At 45.7% G+C, this 24,703-nt stretch overlaps 1 protein-coding gene across 1 annotated transcript in view; it reads right to left on the minus strand.

Annotated features, from left to right (window-relative positions):
• LOC124595244 overlaps positions 1–24,703 on the minus strand; it is a 175,129-nt gene that overhangs the window by 59,939 nt on the left and 90,487 nt on the right. Inside the window, exons 9-11 of the mRNA XM_047133909.1 lie at positions 12,544–12,753; positions 12,202–12,313; positions 11,956–12,126 (exon numbers count right to left, since the gene is read on the minus strand). Coding sequence (XP_046989865.1) covers positions 11,956–12,126; positions 12,202–12,313; positions 12,544–12,753 — 493 coding nt within the window. The remainder of the gene's footprint in view (positions 1–11,955; positions 12,127–12,201; positions 12,314–12,543; positions 12,754–24,703) is intronic.

The raw sequence follows: 24,703 nt of genomic DNA on the forward strand, positions 1-24,703 counted from the left end.
AGTGGTGTGAAATGGTGGCCCACCAGCCTCCGCACACGGACTTATTATGGAATTTTTTCTCAACGCCCCATTGGCCAACCGAATCCTATCATGGTGCACCACGTTCAGCATCTTTAAATAAGAGGGTCTTGCAGACCCATACACCGTGCACCCATAATCTAGCCAAGAGATCACAAAGTATCTGTAAAATCGGAGTAGACAAGACCTGTCTGCTCCCCATGTGTTGTGGCCAAGACATTCTGAAATACTTAGAGCCTTAAGGGATCATTTTTCCAGGTCCTTAATAAGTGGCAAGCATGTATGTTTACAATCACACATTAAGTGGTTGTTGAGTCGTCGCGTGGACGCCGAGCGGAGAGGACCTCGCAGCGCAGCCGCCGACCGCCAGCAGCCGTAGCTCGCCCGCTACCCCCTCCAGCCGGCCGCGACCTGCGCTCCGCAGCCAGTCGCCCTGCAGCGCCCGGGGAGTGCGCATCAGTCGCTCCCGGCGCAGCCGCCCAGCGGCGACCGGCCGAGTGCCGAAGGGTTGAGCTCGCTCTCCTTCGACACAAAGCCGCGCAACCTGTCGCGGACTGCCGCGAAAGAGCTTCGGCTCGCAGCTCCCGGTAGCCTGCGGTTACCCAACGCCCCCAACGTGATTCTCACGTTCTTTTAGGGACTCTGAGGCAGTACCAGGGCTCCTTCACGGGACCGAGCCCGGGTGCTACAGGCCATTCTTCTCCCGCACCTCCTTTAGGTGCCGCGCTTGCACGAACAGCGCATGTTAGCTTCAAGTAGAGACCACCTACTTCAATAGGGAACAAGAGACACTTCCCTCGCCTATCGAGAAAAGCAAAATTGTCGTTTCCCCCCTCCCACCCAATAAATATTCTTAAGTGCGAGATGGCGGGCGCAACTAGCACTTCCCCTGCTGTCACCCGCAACAAGACTGCAACACACGAGGCGCGAGGATCGACTGCACCCGCCGAAACTCGCGCCCCGCCAACTACCGAAGGCAAGGGAGCTGCTGGCGACGCTCGACAGCTTGGCGCGAAAGCGCAAAAGCAGCTCGAGTCGCGCCGGCTAATCACCGAACTTTTCGGGGTGGACATGTCACCCACCAAAACAACTACACTCAAAATCACCTTACACTCACCTTACACTCACCTTACCTCACCATGGGACAGTCATGTACCATTGTCCCACCGACGCCGCAGCCTCAAGAGATCGAGGCAGTGGCGGCGGATGTGGACACAGAAAACCACTACACAGAGCCCTGGCAGGTGGAGGGCCCAAAACTCATACCCAGAAAATCACCAGCACAAGCAAGCGAGCAACCAAACCCGCTAGGCAACCGAAAGGCGCTGTTGCCTACACCCACTAGCTCATCTCAGGCTAGCAACATTAACACAAAACAAATCGCAAACACAGCTGTGGCGAACAACAACAAAGCACACAAAGCCACAGCGGTGCCCACACAACACAAGACTGGTTTCCCCCCAGTCGTTATACAAAATTATGGGAACCTTAGTGCCCTTAACACTGCATTCGCGGAAAGGCACATAAACAGCACATTACATGCAAAGTACTCGGGGGATAGGGCCTCACTGTACGTTGCCACAGACAACGAATATAAAAATCTTCTGACCTTCCTCAAAGATCGGAAGATCGAACATTACACGTACAGAACGCTGGACGAGAGAACCCAGCAGTACGTGATCAAGGGAGTGGATCCCAGTACCCCCAACCAGACACTACAGGCGGCCCTTTGTTATCTGGGATTCGACTGTAAAAGTGCCTCCCGGATGACAGGGTTCCGTACACACGCACCGTTATCACACTACATGGTTGAGTTAGCCGACACGGCTGATTCCCGCGCCATCCTGCAGATAAAGAGCTTTCTGCGGATGGACGTACGTGTAGAACTCTACGAACCACCCAACATCCCCCAACAATGTAACAACTGCCAGCGGCCACTCGGCCACTCGGCCCTCCGCTGCGGCCTGGCAACTCGCTGTCGCGGATGCGCTGGCAATCATAAATCCAACACTTCCACACAAACACAGCCAAACCAGCGACGCTGTGCCAACTGCGGTGGGCCCCATGCAGCAAACTTCAGACAGTGCAGCTCATACAAACAGGCGCTGAAGCGTAAACAAGACAAGAGCAGGGTACTATACGACATACCACGCCCAAGGCCAGCGCCGAACCCAGTAAGGAACGGCGTAACGTTTGCCACGGTTGCACTCCCTGGCGGAACGGCACAGGCCGCGGAACCTCAGCGCCCTTCACACACACGCGAAACAACCGCTGCAACAGCCACACAACAGCCACAGACAACACCTGAAACCCAACAAGCATCGGTACCAACACCTATGCCCCCAAACAACACGACCCCACTCCCGGATAACACGTGCCGCGAAGAAACGCACCATATACAGGAAAACACATCCACACAAGAACCCCCCGAACCCCAAGCCCAGAGGAGGAATAGACGTACACGCAAACATAGGGCGGGGACCACGAAATCACCACAACAGGCCACGCAGCAACAACAGAACAGCAACACACAGGAAAACACTCAACAAGACACCGAGACTGTAACTCACACTACTATCCCCCTCACCACAGAAGTAACACAGGCGCCACAACCTCTGTCACAAAACACAAATGCCGCTCCTAACAACACACCAATACCCGCACAAGCGGCCGCTAACTCCACAACAGCACCTCAGGCTGCCACACCCAACACCAACACACCACCTGGGGGAATACTGGAAACACTATTCCCTCGATACACGACCGTTCAAATCCTTACCAAGGTCCTGACGGCCGTCACTACACTCATCACCCAGCTCATGAGCGCCGAACCCGGGCAATACTGGGCTGTCATACACACTGCCATCACAACACTCTTTCACACTCTTACATGAATAATATGCCACACCCGGCCCATAACGCAGACCCGCACACACTAGCACAGATCCTGTTCTGGAATGCAGACTCGATCCACAACAAAAGGGCAGAACTTGCCGCGTTCCTGGAGCGCAAGGGAATCCTTGTCGCGCTACTGAGCGAGACTAAGCTTAAACCGCACAAACAATTAAACTTTCCTGGCTACTGTGTCTATCGTACCGACCGACCGGGCGACGCCGTGGCAGGTGGAACTGCAATCGTCATACACAAAGACAGTGAGCACACAAACATAGAGCTCCCTGAACTGGAAAAAATCGAGGCTACGGCCGTCAGAGTCAAGTTCAACGGAGCATACACCACACTGAGATCGGTATACAACAGCCCTGAAGGCATTTCAACACGCGATATCAGCACATTACTCAACATTTCACCGCGAGTAATAGTCGCTGGAGATCTGAACGCAAAACACCCAGAATGGAATTCACGCATACGAAATCCCAACGGCAAAAAACTGTACGAACATTCACTAGGCAGAAACTACATTATACTAGCGCCGACTGAACCGACGCACATTCCCTATCAGAGGGGACACAGGCCAGACGTGATAGACATGGCCCTCACCAAGGGCATTACAGCGACACTCAACGTTGCCGTTGAAAACGATCTGCCCTCAAACCACCAACCAGTAATACTATACATCGAGGAAACACTGCAGCACATGGAACAACGCAATATGTTGAACTACGGGAGTGCGAATTGGACATTGTTCAAGCAAACGCTCGATAGCCACATCCCACCTATACACGAAATTAATGAAACAGCACAAATTGACGAGGCAGTAGAAACCCTCACTAACGCCGTCCAGGACGCAATGGCAGGCACCATAACTGATCGCACCTCACAACAACGCAGTGCGGCCCTGCCCCAGGAAATCCTGGGCCAAATCTCAATGATGAATCGCCTCAGGAGACAATGGCAGCGCACCAGGCGTCCGTACTTCAAACGGCACATTAACAGACTACAGGGCATCATACACGATAAAATACAAACACATAGAACACAACAGTGGAACCAAAAATTCGAAGGGCTCGACACCGCACGACCTGGCGTGTGGCAACTAGCCCGACACTTCACCAGGGAGAAAATATACACCCCAACGCTTCAAGGGCCTGACGGACCTGCATACTCAGCGGAAGAGAAAGCAGAACTAATGGCCCGAACACTCGCAGCGTCATTCACAGCGAACCTGGTACCATCAGATCCAGTGTTCACACTTGCTACTGACCAAGAGGTTACACGCATTCTAGCCCAACCATCGCGCGATGACATTCGACATGCTAGCACAGCCGAAGTCTCCTGGGCTATAATGCATTCTGCTGCTAGGAAAGCCCCTGGTCATGATGGCATTCAAAACCGTGTCCTCCAGGAGTTCACGGATAAAGCAACTGAGTACCTAACACACATAACAAATGCCATACTAAAACACCAACACTTCCCCGCCTTTTGGAAGACGGCCAAGGTCCTGATGTTCAGGAAGCCGGGGAAAGACCACAGCCTCCCACAAAATTACCGACCCATCAGCCTTCTGAGCTCGCCCAGTAAGATTGTTGAGAAGGTGATACTCAAACGCATCACTAGGCACTGAATAACAAATGACATCCTGAGACCGGAGCAATTCGGCTTCAGGAATCACCACTCCACAACACAACAACTCCTACGGGTCGTTGAACATATAACACATGGCTTCAACATAAACAAAGCTACAGGGGCAGTGTTCCTGGACATCGAAAAGGCTTTCGACCGTCTATGGCACAACGGCCTCATCCGCAAACTCAGCGACGCGGGATTCCCCGACGGGCTGCTGCGTCTAATACACTCATACCTCACAGACAGGAGTTTCAACACTGACGTGCAGGGAAAACAATCAACACGACACGGTATACTTGCGGGAGTACCCCAGTAAAGCATCCTAGGGCCCCTAATGTTTAACCTCTACATAAACGCGGATGACACAGCCATCCTTGCGCAAGATTGGAAACCATCAAACATTACGTCACGCCTACAGACTGCACTCACAGTGGCCGAGCCTTGGTTGGAGAAATGGCATGTTAGAGTAAACGTCGACAAGTGCGAAGCCGTTCTGTTCACTAGAAGACCGAAGCAACTGCGCAAACACCGCTACTGCAGACCAATAACTATACATGCACGTCCAATACGTTTCCGCGAGAAAGTCAAATACCTCGGTGTCTGGCTGGACCGGAAACTACTCTGGGGGGACCACATACAACACATGACCAACCGAGCTAGCGCGAGGCTCAAACAGCTCTATCCTATGCTCAACAGGCGTAGCACACTGAACAGAAGGGTGTCTAGGTCCATGTACATGACACTTATCCGACCCCTGATGACGTACGCAGCTCCTGTCTGGAGATACGCTGCGCCCACACGCCTGAGCCGTCTGCAGCTCATACAAAACAAAGTACTCAAAATCATAAGCAATGCTCCACGATACACACGCATCGCGGACCTTCACCGGGAATACCGACTTGAGACTCTCACGGAGGTAATCCACAAACTCACCACAAGACTATACAGAAACTCCAGACATTCGCAGAACCCGTTTATTCTGAATCTGGGGAACTACAACCACAACCATAGATGGAAACATAAAAGACCAAAAGACATACTTGTAAGGACATAACATCTATGGCCTAGCATACGCAAACATAACGGCACAGGCGAGCCCCTGTTAATCAGACGCCATTACTGGTTATCCAGCTGAAATACACTGCCGAATAACTGGCACCACACAGGGAAGCCGTACCGTACACCGCATGCAAACAAGCTCCACACATCCCCCACACAGTGAGATGATCTATGGCCGATCTCCCACTACTGTATAACGATCTTGATTGTTCCATGAATGTAGCAGCTGCAGCAACTGGGACACATCGCCATCGCTTGTCACGGTAATGATGCATGATACCTATACTAACAAATCCAACCTTGCATGAGCTATCGCAGCTAGTAAGCCACTACTGCTCTTACTACCCATCCCACTGTCGCAGAGGTTTTTTTCCCACGGCACGTGCCATGGCACTTTTTTCCCTCTGCTCTTCAAATCGCTACCCTCACTCGCGTTTCGTTCACTATCTATCACCTGATGGACCGTGTTAATGCGTAGTCTTACCCAGACGCACGGACAACATCACAGCCCAGCATCCTGTGATCCACTTACTAGATAACTAACATGTTTACGGAGGTGACAGTAGAACTTTTGGTTTGGTCACCACGTTGGTGCGGGCGTGGAGGGGCCCCATCTCTATTTATTTATTTACACGTTAAGTGGAGTGTCTCTCATCTGCAACTCAGGAAAGTTTAAAATGTAACGAGAACGGCTAAAAAGAGCACACGCTGACTTCCTGGTTGAGAACTTAAAACCACTCTTCTGCGTTCATTCATCCAAACGCCGAAGAGTTAGTTGCAACTAACGCATGTCGTTGCAAGGCTTGAAGAAGAGTAAAACGCAGAGAAGTCATCCACAAACAAAAACACTGGACAGGGCTTTCCACTACCGACGTAATGCTATAAATAGCTATGGCAAAGACAGTTACAATTAAAACTCTACTTTGAGGAACACAGTTCTCCTGCTCAAAGCGATCAGACAGGACGTCACCCACTCAGTGTAGAGAATACCGTGGCGAGAGAAAAGACCAAATAAAAATGGGAAGACATCCACGAAAACCCCATACGTGAAGCTGCTCGAGGATAATATGCCTCCAAGTAGTATTATAGGCCTTTTCGATGTCAAGTCATATATCTAGAAGGTGATGCTGACGCAGGAAAGCCTGTTATATAGCCGCCTGCGGGTGGATCAGGTTATCAATCGTCGGGCGATAACTCGTGAACCCACGTTGAAAGTGACTAAGGAGTTGCCTAGATATTAAGATCCCCATTACAGCAGCCATGGGGCACCTCCCTCCTCCCCCTGAAATTCTCCCATACAACGGAATTCTTCGTGGAACGATTAATGGTGTGCAGGAACTGTTGCCACGACCTCTTCCTGCTCTCTCGAATAATGCGGCGACATTTTGCCCTCACCACCCGAAAGGCTGCAAGAGTTTCTGCCTGTCACTTGAACCTATGCAGAGCTGCAAGCATAGTCCTGATTGAAGAGGGGCATTCGTCACTCCACCAAGGGACAGGCTACCTCTTCAGCTGTTCCGTGGACTGAGGACTGGATGCTTCAGCAGTGCGGTGGATCATTTTCTTAATATCATCCACCCATACCTCGACATTTGCACTATGTTCAAACTGGGATATCTTTCTATAAAGTGTCCAGTCTGTTCTGCTGAGCATGTCATCGATCATTGGCTGGCCGGTGTGGCCGTGCGGTTCTAGGCGCTACAGTCTGGAACCGCGTGACTGCTACGGTCGCAGGTTAGAATCCTGCCTCGGGCATGGATGTGTGTGATGTCCTCAGGTTAGTTAGGTTTAAGTAGTTCTAAGTTCTAGGGGACTGATGACCATAGATGTTAAGTCCCATAGTGCTCAGAGCCATTTGAACCATTTTTGAACCATCATCGATCATTTCCCACTGAGCAGTGTCAGCGAGGGCTGGGGAGCAAAGCGAGAGATCAATGGCAGAGAACGACCCAGTTGCAGTGCAGAAGTGCGTACTCTGTCCCCCCACCTTACACCTCACATGAACGTCTGAGCTCTGGCCTTTTATTCACATGTGTCGACACATCACTATATGAAGCGTCGCTTAGGCAGAACGTGACGTCACAGTGCGCCACGCTTTTGTATTATCACAAAGTAAGGTAGTAAGCAACTTTGAGCAAAATGTCAAACGTCTGCATTGCAATGGAAGACAGTTACAAGTTTCTAAAAAGTGCTCTTTAACTGTGTTTTGCAGTGTATATTGTTGTGATTCGGGAAATATACTAGGAGAAATTTTTTTTAATGTTTTCCCCACCCAGCACAGAGCCAAACCAAGACAGGTTCGAATGCAGTGTTGTAACCGGAATGACAAACAGTCAGGGCAGCCAGTATGAAAAATATTCTGATACGCAACCGACGCCATTGCCACACATAAATCGCGAGAGACGTCTGAATCGCCAGTTCGGCAATATGGCCTCACCGAGAAACGAACATTACGTCCTTCTGACAGCACTAAAAGGTGCTGTAACAAAATGGAAATCATACATAAGAGCTCCTTTCAGCCCTCTGGCATTGCAGAAAGCGCCAAGCTGAAGGGCTGAGCGTCGGGGCCACATGAGCAATGACTGCCACCAGCTGGGATGGCTATCCAGAAAGGCGCAGTTCTTTCTATATTAGCTGCCAAGACCTCGCAGATGCCCTTGAGCATCTGCTGATCTGGATGCATTAGTGCATTCTACTCCATGTACTAAATCTGCCGCCCTCCTCATTGCTGCCATGGAGAAGATGATTCAGCTCTCTCATTGGCACCTTTGGTGCCTGATATGTCCTCACCACCGTGTTCCATCCTTTGTCATCCTGCAGCCACTAAACCTTATAATATGTATACACTTTTAAGTAAATTTTTCATAATTATCATCTTAAGAAATTGTCCTAGTTTTTTATTTTGAATAGTTCAATTTTACGTAACTAATTTTTTACGAAACTTTAAATATTAGTGTGTGGATGGTGATTTGTTGACGTTTTCCCTTAAACAACAGTATCGTCCACAAATGGGATTCAACCTGGCTAGTTGTGGATCGACAGCTATAATGCCGCTAATGTGGAAAGACCATACATAAATCTACAAAGTTAGCTGACACAATGGTTAATCTATTGTGCTTGCATTCAGCAAGAGCAAGGATCAAATCCAGTTTTGGCTATCCTGATTGAAGTTTTCTACAATCTCCCTAAACCATATAAATCGAATGTTATGATAATTATTTCAGAGAGACCACGGTCAGCTCCTACTCGCTTTCTTTTCATAAGAGATAATTTATCCTAGCTGGTACCTAAAATTATTACAGATTTATTATTATATACGTAGATTATTATTGCATTTGGATTAAATCATCTTTCGAGCATGCAAAATTGTTTTTTAAATCATAGGTATTGTTCTGTGTGCATATTATTGCATAACACCGCACTGAAATGACAGAAAGTATACAGGCAAAAGTGAAAGTTTCATTACAGTATAATACACTAATAAAAACGAAATATAAACTTAATGTTGGAAGTATTTGTACACACCATGCAGTTATCAATGTTATTGCGAATGGCAGTTTCCTGTCACTTTTGAAAGATGTGTATGAATTTGCCATATATAATCTGATGCTCAAAGTCGTTTGTGCAAACTCTAAATTGCTTGATGTATCACGTATACTTCTTCTTATTAGAAGATGTTACCAAAACTGACTGATATACTTCACATTCACTTCACTTTTAAGACGTCACTGACGCCTAGATAAGGAGAGCTTACAGGCCATAGAATGTCGTCGTTGTGTAATATGATTCCGGAAACGATAATCTGAGAGATCACACGGTCTTCACCATTATAGCTCACACATTTACGATTCAATTCTTTGTAAGGTACTGCTCTTCAGACATAATTCATACATCAGTCATATAACGAATGTTATGCGTCATTGGTATATAAGTGATACATACACTGCCTGACAAAAAATGTAAAACACCCGGAAGGCATGGCCAGATGTGAATGTAACTTTGTAAACGTATACACAACTGATAGGTATATAAATGGGTAGAACTGAAATTTTCTGTAACAGGTAGGATTGTCGCCCGATTGCTTTAGTGTTGTTCATGTTTAGTGTTGTTACCAGGTCCGGTAGGCCCGAACAACGCCAGATGTTTCGTGACCCCTGTGAAGGACACAGAAACGCCACGTACTTGTTTGGGGCAGCGTTATCAGCACTTGACAGAGTTTGAAAAGTGGCTGCGCTGTGGATCTCCATTCGGCCATCTGATCGGATCTTACAATATCCAGATTTATGGGGCATTTGGATGTGACAGTGGCCCAGTGCTAGACTGCAAAAAACGTGTCGGCAGGATTACTCATCGTCAAGGTTCTGGTCGACTACGTCTGACCACCACAAGGGAGGATCTTCGTGCTGTGCACCAAGCACATCATAATCCTTTCACAACTGCAGTTTCACTTGAGAACAAGTAATGGACATCCTGCGATATTCTAGCATTCTGCACCATAGGTCGGAGACCAGCAACATCCAGACGAGGGAATTCCCTCGAAGCGTAGGCTGCCGTTAGCACCACAATACAAACTGCTGCATTAAGAGTGGTGCTGTGACCAGGACGCATGGACTGCTGATGAATGGCATCGCACTGTGTTCAGCGATAAATCGCCGTTTTCACTACCCTGGACCACAATCGTCGGCGAGTATGTCCCTGACCTAGGGACAGACCCTATTCTTCCAATGTTTTGGAGAGGCATAGGCGGTGTTACTGCTGGCGTCATAGTGTGGAGAGTCTTTGAGTATGACTTTAGGTCATGGCTGATAGTGACTGAGGGACTCTGATGGCATAATAGTATGTCACGGACACCCTGCGTCCTCATATCCACAGATGACACAAGTCTCCATCAAATGTCTGCGTGACATTGAGGGACGACCAAGGCCAGCAAGATCCCAGATCTGGCCCCAACAGAACATATGTGGCACCATTTCGGACGTCGAGACCATTCCAATGCCAGTATCCAATACATCAAAGACAATTTACAAAAGTTGTGGGCCAAATTTCCTCAGGAGAGGATACAATGGGTTTATGACACACTTATCAACCGAATAAGGGCATGCATCCAGGTCAGATGCGATGCAAAGTCGTACCTATGAGTGGGCTCATACTGCCAAGTTAGCTGGGAATTTTACTCGATTTTGTGATCACTGAAGCAACATTACATATGCTCTCAACCCATGAAGTTTCATTTCGTTTCCGCCTCATCTTCTGGGTGCTTCACGTTTTGTATGGCACAACTAAGAGTTACAAGATTGAAAGTGAAAGTCAAATGTAGCGTTGAAAATGCTACAGTAATGATGAAGAATGAGTTACGCCAACTGAAGATGCGTGAAAACCTAAAACGCGTATTGACATCAATAGAATTCTATAAAAAGTGGGTGGTAGCTTTATTTCTTTTCATAATTTAATCAACAGTATCGCTGATAAATTACAGATGGAAACAAAGTCAGCAACATATTGATTTAGTTCAGATCCTTGTTTGAGGAGGATGTTATCTTTCGGCAGCATAATGTGCATCCCACAGTACTACAAGAGTCCATTCCAAAGACTGCTGGGAAAGGAAAATAAAGGCTACCGTGTACTTCCGCAACTACCAAGTTCTCATGATCTTCATCCAACTGAAGCTCTGTGGAACCATCTAAGCCATCTAGTTCACAGTGAGAATGCACCACTACGCAGCCTTCAGCAGTCATGGGAAGCTGTATAGAGAGTATGGCTCCAGCTACCTGAGGAGATCTTATCAGTAACTGATCTAAAATGGTTCAAATGGCTCAGAGCGCTATGGGACTTAACATCTGAGGTCATCAGTCCCCTAGAACTTAGAACTACTTAAACCTAACTAACCTAACGGCATCACACACATCCATGCCCGAGGCAGGATTCGAACCTGCGACCGTAGCAGTCGAGCGGTTCCGGGCTGAAGCGCCTAGAAACGCTCGGCCACAGAGGCCGGCTCACTGTGCCACTTTGCTCAGCTCCTTCTCGTATTTAGCAATTGGCGGTTTCTAATAAGTTAGTAACACATCAACGAAAGCCTTGCTGTCTAAGCGAAGCGCTCGAAACTGGGCCATATGCGACTAGCGAAGTCTAATTTTATCCGCTCTCGTCGTTTTCGATGGTGGCTGACGTGACTCAAAGCAGATCTGGTGTCACTTTCAACTCGTGTAGCTTCCTCTTTTGAACCAAACAATCGTTTATCCTGGATACTACTGAGCGAATACAAAAGTCTGTACACATTATGATGTGTTAGTTGTGCCGTATGACGCTACATGGTACATCATATTAAGCGAATTGATTGTGATATCAGCTTACATAATCCTTTGCCTGGTTTGCTCCATCTAGCCGACTGGCAGGTGCTGATGCCGCCTCCTGGCGTGGAGTTCTCGCTGCAGGTGGATGCCCTGTCTCTGCAGAACGTCCTTCCAGAGCGTTGCGGCGGTACAGTTCAAGGTCTTGCAGAAACTCTTGGTACGTTGCATAGTTCTGTAAACGGAGGCATCTGACAACACCTGTTTACATTACGCCACATGCTGAAATTTTTTCTCGTAAATTACCTACCTTATCATCTCCAATCCAGTTCCGAGGACATGGTGCATCCAGGCCGAGCTTTGAACACCAGCGATTAAATTCATCAATATTATTTCCGTACCAGTACTTCACGATTGCGTATCTAAAACATCGTTTGTGTATGTGAAACCTCTAACAGACACAACAAAAGTATATAATAACGTATGACAAAAAGGTGCGTTGGATTCAGAAGTTTATATAACATTATAATACCAAAAGGATATTCTGTTGGTGGTTTCATTCGTATGAAAAAAAACTAACATTGCAACAAATTCTTACTGAAGGTGGACGAGGTTTACAACAACGTTAAAAGTAAAATAAACTGAGACTAACTCTAAGCCGCTCTCCACCATTTGCTGGACTTCGGCATTGGATGTTATTTCTATAAATTCTGGATTCTTTGGATTTCGCCTGATATCAACTAACTGCCACGGCGGAATCAGACCAAACCGTATACACCGCATCACTTCAACTACTTCGCTTTCTCGATTTTCCCAGTCGAACATTATCCAGCGAACCGCTGACATGAAGACTTCAATCTCACTGTGGAAAGAAAAAAAGGCTCATAAAGTTTCCAAAGTAGTATAGTTCATACACATATACAATGCGTCTGGCAATTTTTGAAAGAAACGTAAAGAAATATTCAGGCACAGCGTATGAGCGCCACATTAAAACTAATTTGTTTAGAAAAGTGGGATAAAATTTGTCCCAGTATTTTCAAAAGTACCGAAGAAGAGGATCAAATCTGAAACAAAAACTACCGATTACTTCTGTTTGTAGTATAAAGGTCACAGTAGATCCATAACGTAAAAAGTGAACCATTTCATCTGCATGTATGCCTCATACAGCTGAGCGTCATCCACTTGCTCAGCTGTGGATGACAGTTCGATCGTAGTTTTTCTCAAAGACGCTAGCAACATTGCTTCTTATTTTTCAGTAAACAAATCTAGAAATTGTTACATACTGTGGAAACTCGATCAGAAACAAAGCCCTCAGTAGCGGTAAAGACGACGGAGAGAAGATAAAATAATGGTACTAAGGAAGCTATCTATTGAGGTAATTTTTGTTTGAAAGCGCATTTTTTGTGTTCATGTTGGCTCAACAATAAACATGTTTTCTGAAAGGATTCTGCCTTGAGCAAATGAAATTCTTCTGCTGCTCGAATAAAAGCAGAAGAACAAAGCAACTCTGTTTTATAGACAATTTCACTAGCGGTCGGCCGCGCGGAATTATCCGAGCGGTCTTATACGCTGCAGTCATGGACTGTGCGGCTGGTCCCGGCGGAGGTTCGAGTCCTCCCTCGGGCATGGGTGTGTGTGTTTGTCCTTAGGATGATTTAGGTTAAGTAGTGTGTAAGCTTAGGGACTGATGACCTTAGCAGTTAAGTCCCATAGGATTTCACACACATTTGAACGTTTTTGAACACTAGCGGTTGACATGACTGTAATGCCTCTGAGCACTATGGGACTTAACATCTGAGGTCATCAGTCCCCTAGAACTTAGAACTACTTAAACCTAACTAACCTAAGGACATCACACACATCCATTCCCGAAGCAGGATTCGAACCTGCGATCGTAGCGGTCGCGCGGTTCCAAACTGAAGCGCCTAGAACTCTCGGCCACTCTGGCCGGCGACATGAGTGAAACGAATAGCAATTGAAACGCTTGTGAGCTATGTTTATCAGTTAATATGAAATAGCAGAAAATTTTGCTGAACCTTGTCAGTATGTTCGCGATTATTTTGTAAAGCACTTCTAGAAAGCTTCAAACAGTTAGGTTGAAATTTGAAATGGATCAGTGTGACATATGGCGTAGAAGACAGATAAAAGCGAGACTATTCGTTTTCCTTTGAGAATCTGCAAAATAAAACGGAGTAGGATACGTTCATAAGGATTCCACATTGATTTCTCGGACTATTTATGTTCCACAAGAACGGAACTTGTGTGATGTCCTTAGGTTAGTTAGGTTTAAGTAGTTCTAAGTTCTAGGGGACTGATGACCATAGATGTTAAGTCCCATAGAGCTGAGAGCCATTTTGAAAGAACGGAACTGGAAACTCGGGTAAGTCGGATAGCTGAGCAAGACACACAGGAAATAATCGAAAAAGCTTACTATATATCAATGGAAGAAAGAAAAATAAACCGAAGGAGTTGTGTACGGAAAAACTATGTGCAAGATGGTTCTCACAGTTGCTGAGATTCGACCAGAAATATGTGCTGAAAGACTTTTCAGCGCAGACTCTGTCAATCTGTAGGTGGTGCCTGCAGGACGCTTTGTAATGACTCTTCAGGTTACTTACGACGTAAATCCAACATATTCAGGAGCAAAGACAAAAGTAAACGTAATGAATAAAGAATTCTGAGAGAGTATCGGAGAGGAAAAAGAATATGTTGTCGCCAGGAACAGCAACACACTCCTGCTTCTTGGGATTCCCGGGTGTAATCTCAAAAGGTTATTAGAAAAAAAAAATATTGTATCTGAAAGTTATTACGTTCATTGTGGGATCCCCTGAGACAGGAGCTCATTGCAAAACGACCATGTTAAGGCGACAATAAAATGCATTTACACCAATAAAAACTTGCAACCTCACTGCATCAACCACAATCATGAAACTGCATCAGATGTGATTGGAACTGATTTCTCGTCGACTATTTTCCCTAATGTTGCGCCTTGTAATTTCTTCCCACTCGCTTAGCGTTTAAAAAAATAGATTAATGGGAAGGAATGATACTGAGACAAAAATACCTTTCCGATGAGATGAAAAAAATTAAATTTACTTGACTAAGCGTAGGCAGACGAGGTATATTGCTTTGAGAAGTCTGGTCTTTCTTAACAATCTGTTGATTTCTTACCAGACTTAACAAAACACCTTCGTGATAGTAGGGCCACATAATATAATGTTCTGACAGCGACAACAAATTATTTAAGTTCCTGTATCCAGAATAAATTAAGTTAATTCTTAAAGAAAATGTGCCTAGGGACCGACTAGTTCAGCAGTTTGGTCCCATAGAACCTTACCACAAATTTCCAAACTAGTTGAAAGCAGAATCCACCTCGACTGAGTGTTTTTAAAACGGATTAGGGTCCAAATACTAAGTACGTCTACTTTCATCGCTTATATCTGACAAAGACAAATACGGACGCCTGGAAATGCTGTACCAACAATGAAATCGTTAATGAGGACGGATGCCCGGATGTATATCTTCTATTGTTCCTCTGATTTTAGTCACCATTTGATCGTAGCTTTCTGTGTCCATTGATATGAGAGCACAACCCACAATGTGGGTTAACTGAAGTATTTCACTAAGTTAAAAGAGTCAAATATGATTTTCAGAATCCTTCAGAGAAAAAGATATGCGAATCACTTACTTCGTTTACCCACGTCGATAAGCAATCTGCAATAGGACTCGAACATCAGTTTATTAAATCTGTAAACTGAAAGGGACTAGATCTGAATAAATGTCGCTTTCAAGGTTATGGAGGAGCATCTATAGTCACTGGCGTAAACAACTGTGTACACAACGAAATCAATACATTTGTACATTATGCAAGACACAATTTAAATTTAGTCTACATCTACATACATACTCCGCAATCCACCATGCGGTGCGTGGTGGAGGGTACCTCGTACCACAACTAGCATCTTCTCTCCCTGTTCCACTCCCAAACAGAATGAGGGAAAAATGACTGCCTATATGCCTCTGTACGAGCCCTAATCTCTCTTATCTTATCTTTGTGGTCTTTCCGCGAAATATAAGTTGGCGGCAGTAAAATTGTACTGCAGTCAACATCAAATACTGGTTCTCTAAATTTCCTCAGTAGCGATTCACGAAAAGAACGCCTCCTTTCCTCCAGAGACTCCCACCCGAGTTCCTGAAGCATTTCCGTAACACTCGCGTGATGATCAAACCTACCAGTAACAAATCTAGCAGCCCGCCTCTGAATTGCTTCTATGTCCTCCCTCAATCCGACCTAATAGGGATCCAAAACGCTCTAGCAGACTCAAGAATAGGTCGTATTAGTGCTTTATAAGCGGTCTCCTTTACAGATGAACCACATCTTCCCAAAATTCTAACAATGAACCGAAGACGATATCCGCCTTCCCCACAACTGCCATTACATGTTTCTCGCACTTCATATCGCTCTGTAATGTTACGCCCAAATATTTAATCGACGTGACTGTGTCAAGCGCCACACTACTAATGGAGTATTCAAACATTACGGGATACTTTTTCCTATTCATCTGCATTAATTTACATATTTAAGTTAGCTGCCATTCTTTACACCAATCACAAATCCTGTCCAAGTCATCTTGTATCCTCCTACAGTCACTCAACGATGACACCTTCCCGTACACCGCAGCATCATCAGCAAACAGCCGCACATTGCTATCCATCTTATCCAAAAGATCATTTATGTAGACAGAAAACAACAGCGGACCTAACACACTTCCCTGGGGCACTCCAGATGATACCCTCACCTCCGATGAACACTCACCATCGAGTCCTTATAGATATTGTTGAAAACAATATAAAATATTATCTATTTTCGAAAGGGTTGAAAATATCTACAGTTTTAGGACCGCGTAAGCTACGGTGGCAAGATTTAAAAACTGTTCAAATGGTTGAAATGGCTCTGAGCACTATGGGACTTAACTTCTGAGGTCATCAGTCCCCTAGAACCTAGAACTACTTAAACCTCACTAACCTAAGGACATCACACACATCCATGCCCGAAGCAGGATTCGAACGTGCGACCGTAGCGGTCGCGCGGTTCCAGACTGTAGCACCTAGAACCGCTCGGCCACTCCGGCCGGCTTAAAAACTGTTCCGTGAGTACTCCCAAGATAGCGCAAAAGCAACCAAATACAACGCGTTGCACTGAGAAGTAAGACATCATATATGCAGTTAAGGATTCGTCGCGATTTTGAGGCACTGACGATGTTGTAAATGGAAACGCCATGAGGCTAGGGCCTCCCGTCGGGTAGACCGTTCGCCTGGCGCAGGTCTTTCGAGTTTGACGTCACTTCGGCGACTTGCGTGTCGAAGGGGATGAAATGATGATGATAATGACAACACAACACCCAGTTCCTGCTGCTACCTGCCGGCTCTTGCCTGTGGCAGTGGGGGCAAGCCCTGGTGGCAGCACTCTCTGGATGTCTGTAGCGACCAGTATGCTGGGTGAGTGGCAAAAGAAACGGATGTTTGTGTTGCATGAGAAGATTCAATGTGACAGGTGTTTGCACTGGACGATTATTCCCCCATGTAAATTGATTGGTTGACTGCTTGGTGACAGTCTTCGACCTCTGATCATTTAGTATGCCTGTATGTGGATGTTGGGGACAGGTGTGCAGCTGCTGATGCATGTGTGGGTCTCTCCTGGCTGCTGCGGGCGCAGCTACCCGGCAGTTGGCGGCCAACGAGTACTTTGTAATCATGAGTATGTGTGATTGTAAGATTTTTTTCACCACCTATGTATAGTGTAAAGTGGAAACATTTTGGTAGAGGAGGGCGCTAGCATCATCAAATGTCAGTACATACAAGACCTTGGATATACAGGGTGTTACAAAACGGTACGGAAACATTCCTCACACACAAATAAAGAAAAGATGTTACGTGGACATGTGTCCGGAAACGCTTAATTTCCATTTTAGAGCTCATTTTAGTTTCGTCAGTATGTATTGTACTTCCTCGATTCACCGCCAGTTGGCCCAATTGAAGGAAGGTAATGTTGACTTCGGTGCTTGTGTTGACATGCGATTCATTGCTCTACAGTACTAGCATCAAGCACATCAGTACGTAGCATCAACAGGTTAGTGTTCATCACGAACGTGGTTTTGCAGTCAGTGCAATGTTTACAAATGCGGAGTTGGCAGATGTCCATTTGATGTATGGATTAGCACGGGGCAATAGCCGTGGCGCGGTACGTTTGTATCAAGACAGATTTCCAGAACGATGGTGTCCGACAGGAAGACGTTCGAAGCAATTGATCGTTGTCTTAGGGAGCACGGAACATTCCAGCCTATGACTCGCGACTGGGGAAGACCTAGAACGACGAGGACACCTGCAATGGACGAGGCAATTCTTCGTGCAGTGGACGATAACCCTAATGTCAGCGTCAGAGAAGTTGCTGCTGTACAAGGTAACGTTGACCACGTCACTGTATGGAGAGTGCTACGGGAGAACCAGTTGTTTCCGTACCATGCACAGCGTGTGCAGACACTATCAGCAGCTGATTGGCCTCCACGGGTACACTTCTGCGAATGGTTCATCCAACAATGTGTCAATCCTCATTTCAGTGCAAATGTTCTCTTTACGGATCAACATGTGTGGGCTGACGAGAATCCGCACGCAGTTGTGCAATCACTTCATCAAAACAGATTTTCTGTGAACGTTTGGGCAGGCATTGTTGGTGATGTCTTGATTGGGCCCCATGTTCTTCCACCTACGCTCAATGGAAGACGTTATAATGATTTCATACCGGATACTCTACCTGTGCTGCTAGAACATGTGCCTTTACAAGTACGACACAACATGTGGTTCATGCACGATGGAGCTCCTGCACATTTCAGTTGAAGTGTTCGTACGCTTCTCAACAACAGATTCGGTGACCAATGGATTGGTAGAGGCGGACCAAATCAATGGCCTCCACGCTCTCCTGACCTCAACCCTCTTGACTTTCATTTATGGGGGCATTTGAAAGCTCTTGTCTACGCAACCCTGGTACCAAATGTAGAGACTCTTCGTGCTCGTATTGTGGACGGCTGTGATACAATACGCCATTCTCCAGGCTGCATCGCAGGGATTCCATGCGACGGAGGGTGGATGCATGTATCCTCGCTAACGGAGGACATTTTGAACATTTCCTGTAACAAAGTGTTTGAAGTCACGCTGGTACGTTCTGTTGCTGTGTGCTTCCATTCCATGATTAATGTGATTTGAAGAGAAGTAATAAAATGAGCTCTAACATGGAAAGTAAGCGTTTCCGGACACATGTCAACATAACATATTTTCTTTTCTTGTGTGTGAAGAATTTTTCCTGAAAGTTTGGCCGTACCTTTTTGTAACACCCTGTATTTAGTGCTATGATACATTTGTGATGGAAATTTAATTACTTCATTAGCAACACGTTTGCATATGATTCTGAAACGTTAAAAATATATTTTACTATGAAGAAGATTCTTCATAAGTTGATGATGAGTGTTTTAAGCAATCCATCAGACTCTGTAAATTGTTAAAGGATTACCTTGATAGGATAGTGCAATTGGACTATTTCCCAGTATTTTTTTGTGTCACAGCTGTACCAGTTCTCCCATTGTCTTCAGCGTTAGCCAATAAGAATGCGATATTCTGAGGAGACATGAAGATCCCATCTGTATGTCTGAACATGATGATTCACACACAAACTGGAACTAGCCACTTGTGACAGAGACGGAAAGATGGTTTGGAATTTTTTGATTGAAGGAATGCCACAACCTGACGCTTTGTTCAGTGGTGAGAGATCAATGGGGGCTGACTTCCGATCCATGTTATTTAGTATTGTGATCTGTAACGACGACATTGGGTGGTTTTTGATCTCCACTGAGGCACCCGTATGACAGATACATGAACGGGCGATACTAAACAGCTGCTACTATACCACACTTCATTTCATTTCTTGATACTTACAATTATTATTTCATGGGAAGTGGGTGTGGAGATAAAGACGTGAGCTCTACCTAATTGGGAGAGCTCTATCTCCTGCAAACTTATTAAATAAATAATATGCAGCAATATATTATTGACACTGTTTTGAATTTTGTATCATGAGAACCTTCCTCTCCAGCACAGGCTGAGTCTTTTTGCTGCCAGTTTTTTGTAGGAGAGGTGGCGGGGGGGGGGGGGGGGGAGGGGGGAGGGGGGGGGGTGAGATGCACTCTGGTGGTGGCATTGTGCACTAGCTCATTTGATGCCCGCATGTCAAGATGCACATAAACAAAAATTTGCAACAAGACAACACTTCCACTGTGCAGCAGTGTAATTACTTAATTAGGACATGTGATTGCTGACCATGAGCTTTTCCAGCCAAATGAAGAGATTCAATCCCTCAAAACTGAATTTTATAAATAAACAGTATATCCTCTGCTATGTAATTGACAGTGATTTCGATTTCATATTACGAGATCCTTCCTCTTCAGCACAGATTGAGTCCTTTTCCCACCAGTTTTCAGTTGGGCATGGTAAGGGGAAAGTGGGAGAGGGGAGGTCTGGGAATTTCCCATAGAAGAAGGGGATCATTGATCGATCAGTTTAATCAGTCAATTAATTTCATATCAAAAGTGTGCTTTTATTGGCATGGGGGAGGATTGGAAATTTTCCAGAGGGATGGATGAGGAGGAGGGAGCATTTCTCAGAAGGATGGTTTATCCCCAGGGGGTCATAAATGAATCCTCAGAGGTCACAAATCAGTTAGCATAAAAATTGGTTCGCCCCTGAATGTATGTTTGCCCCTGAATGTATGCAACCCTCACAAAAAAATATGCTCGCATCAGCTTTGCCCTACTACTGTCGTAACAGGAACTGTGAAATCGATCATTGTAGCTGTCAATTAAGTACTGCAGCACAAAAGTGGGGGTTTATCCTCACCACAATAGATATTTTTCGACATGTTTTGCATACACTTTTTTTTTCCTTACTGAAAATTCGAAGAGTTCAGTTTGAAGGTAGTGCTCTGCCTTATTAATATACAGAAGCTGTATAGGGCCCAAGTGTTGCAAATGGTCACCAAGCTGAGAAGGGGCGAAAGAGGCCTGCAAGTGCAAAAATTGTGTATTGGTTGTATTATAATTATTAGTGAATGCTGACATAAGCTAATGAATACGATAACAGAAGCAAAAACGTTCCAATAAAGATAGGTCTGCAAAGGTATCATTTCCAAGATAATTGCGAATGTGTGGTTTCAAACCGCCACCGACTTTGGAATCAAATACACTCTAAGAAAAAAAAAAAAAAAAAAAAAAAAACCGGCCAGAGTGGCCAATCGGTTCTAGGCGCTACAGTCTGCAACCGCGCTACCACTACGGTCGCAGGTTCGAATCCTGCCTCGGGCATGGATGTGTGTGATGCCCTTAGGTTAGTTAGGTTTAAGTAGTTCTAAGTTCTAGGGGACTGATGACCTCAGAAGTTAAGTCCCATAGTGCTCAGAGCCATTTGAACCATTTGATCAAAAAAGGCGCACCACGAGGGCATTATCCGAATGGTATGGAAATCGGTAGATGTGATGTACATGTACGGACAAACAAGCGATTATAATATCAGAAAAATTGGTTGAGATATTCAACAGATAGAACTTCACCAACTGAGCGAGTCAGTACATCGTTGGTCCAGCTCTGGCCCTTTTGCAAACATTTATTTGGCTTGGCACTGATTTTTACAGTTGTTGGACGTTCTCCTGAGGGATATTGTGCCAAATTCTGTCCAATTGGAACATTATATCGTCAAATTCCCCTCTTGGTTCCAGGGTCCTGCCCATAATGCTCCAAACACTCTCGGTTGGGTAGACATCTGGCGACTTTGCTGATCAAGGTAGGGCTTGGCAAGCACGAAGACAAGTAGTACAAATTCTCGCCCTCTGCTGGCTTTCATTATCTTTCTGAAGTGTAATCCCAGGCTGGCTTGCCATAAAGTGCAACAAAATGTGGCGTAGAATATCGTTTACGTACCACTGTGCCGTAAGCAGGACCCCTTTGGTTGTCATCTATGCCACCCTTGCAGCACAGCGGTATGTCGACGATAGTCAACGTCCCGTTTTGTTTTCCTTCATGGAAAGCTAACCTGGGCTTACATTTCAGCAGGTTAATACCCGCCGCCACACAGAGAGATTTTAAATTGCTTGATTTCATGCTTGCCAAATCCTCCATGGCTATCAAGGTCGCCGACTGTCTCCCCAACTGAGAACGTTTGGAGCATTATGGGTAGTACCGTTCAGAAAGCTCGTTATTTTGACCATCTAAATCGCCAATTGGACATAATCTGGCACAGTACCCCTCAGGAGGACATCCAACAACAGTGTCATTCAGTGCCAAGCCGATTAATTGCTTGCATAAGGTCCAGAGGTGGATCAACGTTTATTCACGTGCTCAATGTGTGAAGTTCTTTCTCTTGAAAATCATCCAATTTTCCTGAAATTGTAATCATATGTCTATCTGTGCATGTACATTACATCTGCCGATTTCCGTTCCATTCACATAATTCCGTCGTGGTGTGTCGGTTTTTATCCAAGTTAGAATAAACGTATTTGAAATGTAAACTTTTCCATTAGCACTCCACTCCGTCTTCAGGCCACAAGTGGCCCATCGGGACCATCCGACCGCCGTGTCATCCTCAATTGAGGATGTGGATAGGAGGGGCGTGTGGTCAGCACACCGCTCTCCCGGTCGTTGTGATGGTTTTCTTTGACCGGAGCCGCTACTATTCAGTCAAGTAGCTCCTCAATTGGCATCATGAGGCTGAGTGCACCCCGAAAAATGGCAACAGTGTATGGCGGCTGGATGGTCACCCATCCAAGTGCCGGCCACACCCGACAGCGCTTAACTTCGGTGATCTCACGGGAATCGGTGTATCCACTGCAGCAAGGCCGCTGCCCCAAACTTCTCCATTAAGGCCCATGTAATTGAACTCAAATCTCATCCCCGGCCTACCTTAACGAGAAATACAATACTAATTCAGCATGTTACATGTTACAATTTACTATACACTCTTATCTGTTGAAGTAGATATTCCACGTAGTCGTTCCCACATTTGGAAGCAATACTGCACTCCGCTACGTAGGGTTTACGAACTTCTTTGCAACACAGCCGACTCATCTCGTAAATATTCACAAGACTATACAATTCACTGCTCCAGTTCAGCGAGAGTTATGTACACTTCTCTTTTGAGAAGACAGACAGAAAAGTCCAGAGGATTGTGGTATGACCATCTTGGAGGCCAAGGTACAGGCTCTGTTCGACTAATGCATGTTGGACCGTATTGGCGTGATAGGTGTCGTCTTATACCAGCGACAAAAGGTACCTGTGCCCCATTGTGCACGTACCACGTTACCCAACGCTGGGCAAGATGAGGAAGGCCGTGGTTGGAAACTGAGCCCAAATAGATAGTCTAGTAACAGAAAATTTACATTTCAAATACATTTAAACAAGCTTTCATAATATTTGATATATTCGCTATTATCTCGTAAACGCTTCGTTTGCGGGCTACTGGAACGTTTTGCGTCTGCTGTTGTATACCTTTACACGCATACATTTCGCTATAAGTTGTGATCCACGCTGTATGTATAACAACAAAATTTTTATTATAATTGCTGTATCTACAGTGTGGCTTAGTTGATCACACACAGTGCACTGATGCGACGAACAAAACAATGATCCAACCAACCACCACAGTGCCACCTGGTGGACGTACATGGTCGTCATGGTGTGTATACCACTTTTCTGTCAGTTGGTAGCTGGAGGTGAACCTGAACATGAACCTGAACACTTGTAGTAGGCACCAAATAGCTATATATTTGTACATAATCCTTTTACATCTGACACACCGATGTGTAGTGATCTTTATGGTAGTGGAAAGTGCATATGCAATGTGAAGTGAATTGCAGCACTGATGGATAATATGCCGAGGTGACAAAAGTCATGGGATACCTCCTTACATCGTGTCGGACCTTCTTTAACTCGGCGCGGTGCAGCAACTCGACGTGGCATTGACTCAACAAGTCAATGGAAGGCCTCTGCAGAAATATTGACCCATTTGTCTCTATAGCCGTCCATAATTGTGAAAGTGCAGGATTTTGTGCACGAACTGGCCCCAAAATGATGCCCCAGAAATGTTCGATGGAATTCATGTTGGGCCATCTGAATGGGTCAAATCATTTGCTCGAATTGTCCAGAGCGTTCTTGAAACGAACTGCGAAACTCTGGGGCTTGGTGACAGCACATTGTCATCCACAAAAATGCCATCGTTGTTTGGAAACATGAAATCCATAAATGGCTGAAAATGACCTCCAGGTAGGCAAAGATAATCATTTCCAGTCATAGTCGATTCAGCTGGACCGAAGGATCCAGTCCATTCCATGTAAATACAGCTCATGGCATAATGGTGTCACCACCAGCTTGCACAGTGCCTTGTTGACAATTTGGGTCCATGGTATTGTGCGGTCTGTGTCACACTCGAACACTACCACCAGCTCTTACCAACTTAAATTGGGAGTCATCTGTCCAGGCCATTGTTTTTCAGTCGTCTAGGGTTCAAACAATATGATTATGAACCCAGGGACCCTATTCTGTATCGTTCATACCGAACAGTGCAGTAGGTTAGCCTCAGTAGTGACGTCATTTTCGGTTCTTTATCTGAAGTTCCTATTCAGTAAGCTTCTGAGACATGTTACCCATCGGTCCGAGAAGTTTTCGATTTCGGTATGGCCCTCTTCCCCTGCCCCCCACCCCTCCCCCATGAACCATAGG

The sequence above is a fragment of the Schistocerca americana genome, chromosome 1 (genome assembly GCF_021461395.2).
Source record: "Schistocerca americana isolate TAMUIC-IGC-003095 chromosome 1, iqSchAmer2.1, whole genome shotgun sequence".
Lineage (NCBI taxonomy): Eukaryota > Metazoa > Arthropoda > Insecta > Orthoptera > Acrididae > Schistocerca > Schistocerca americana.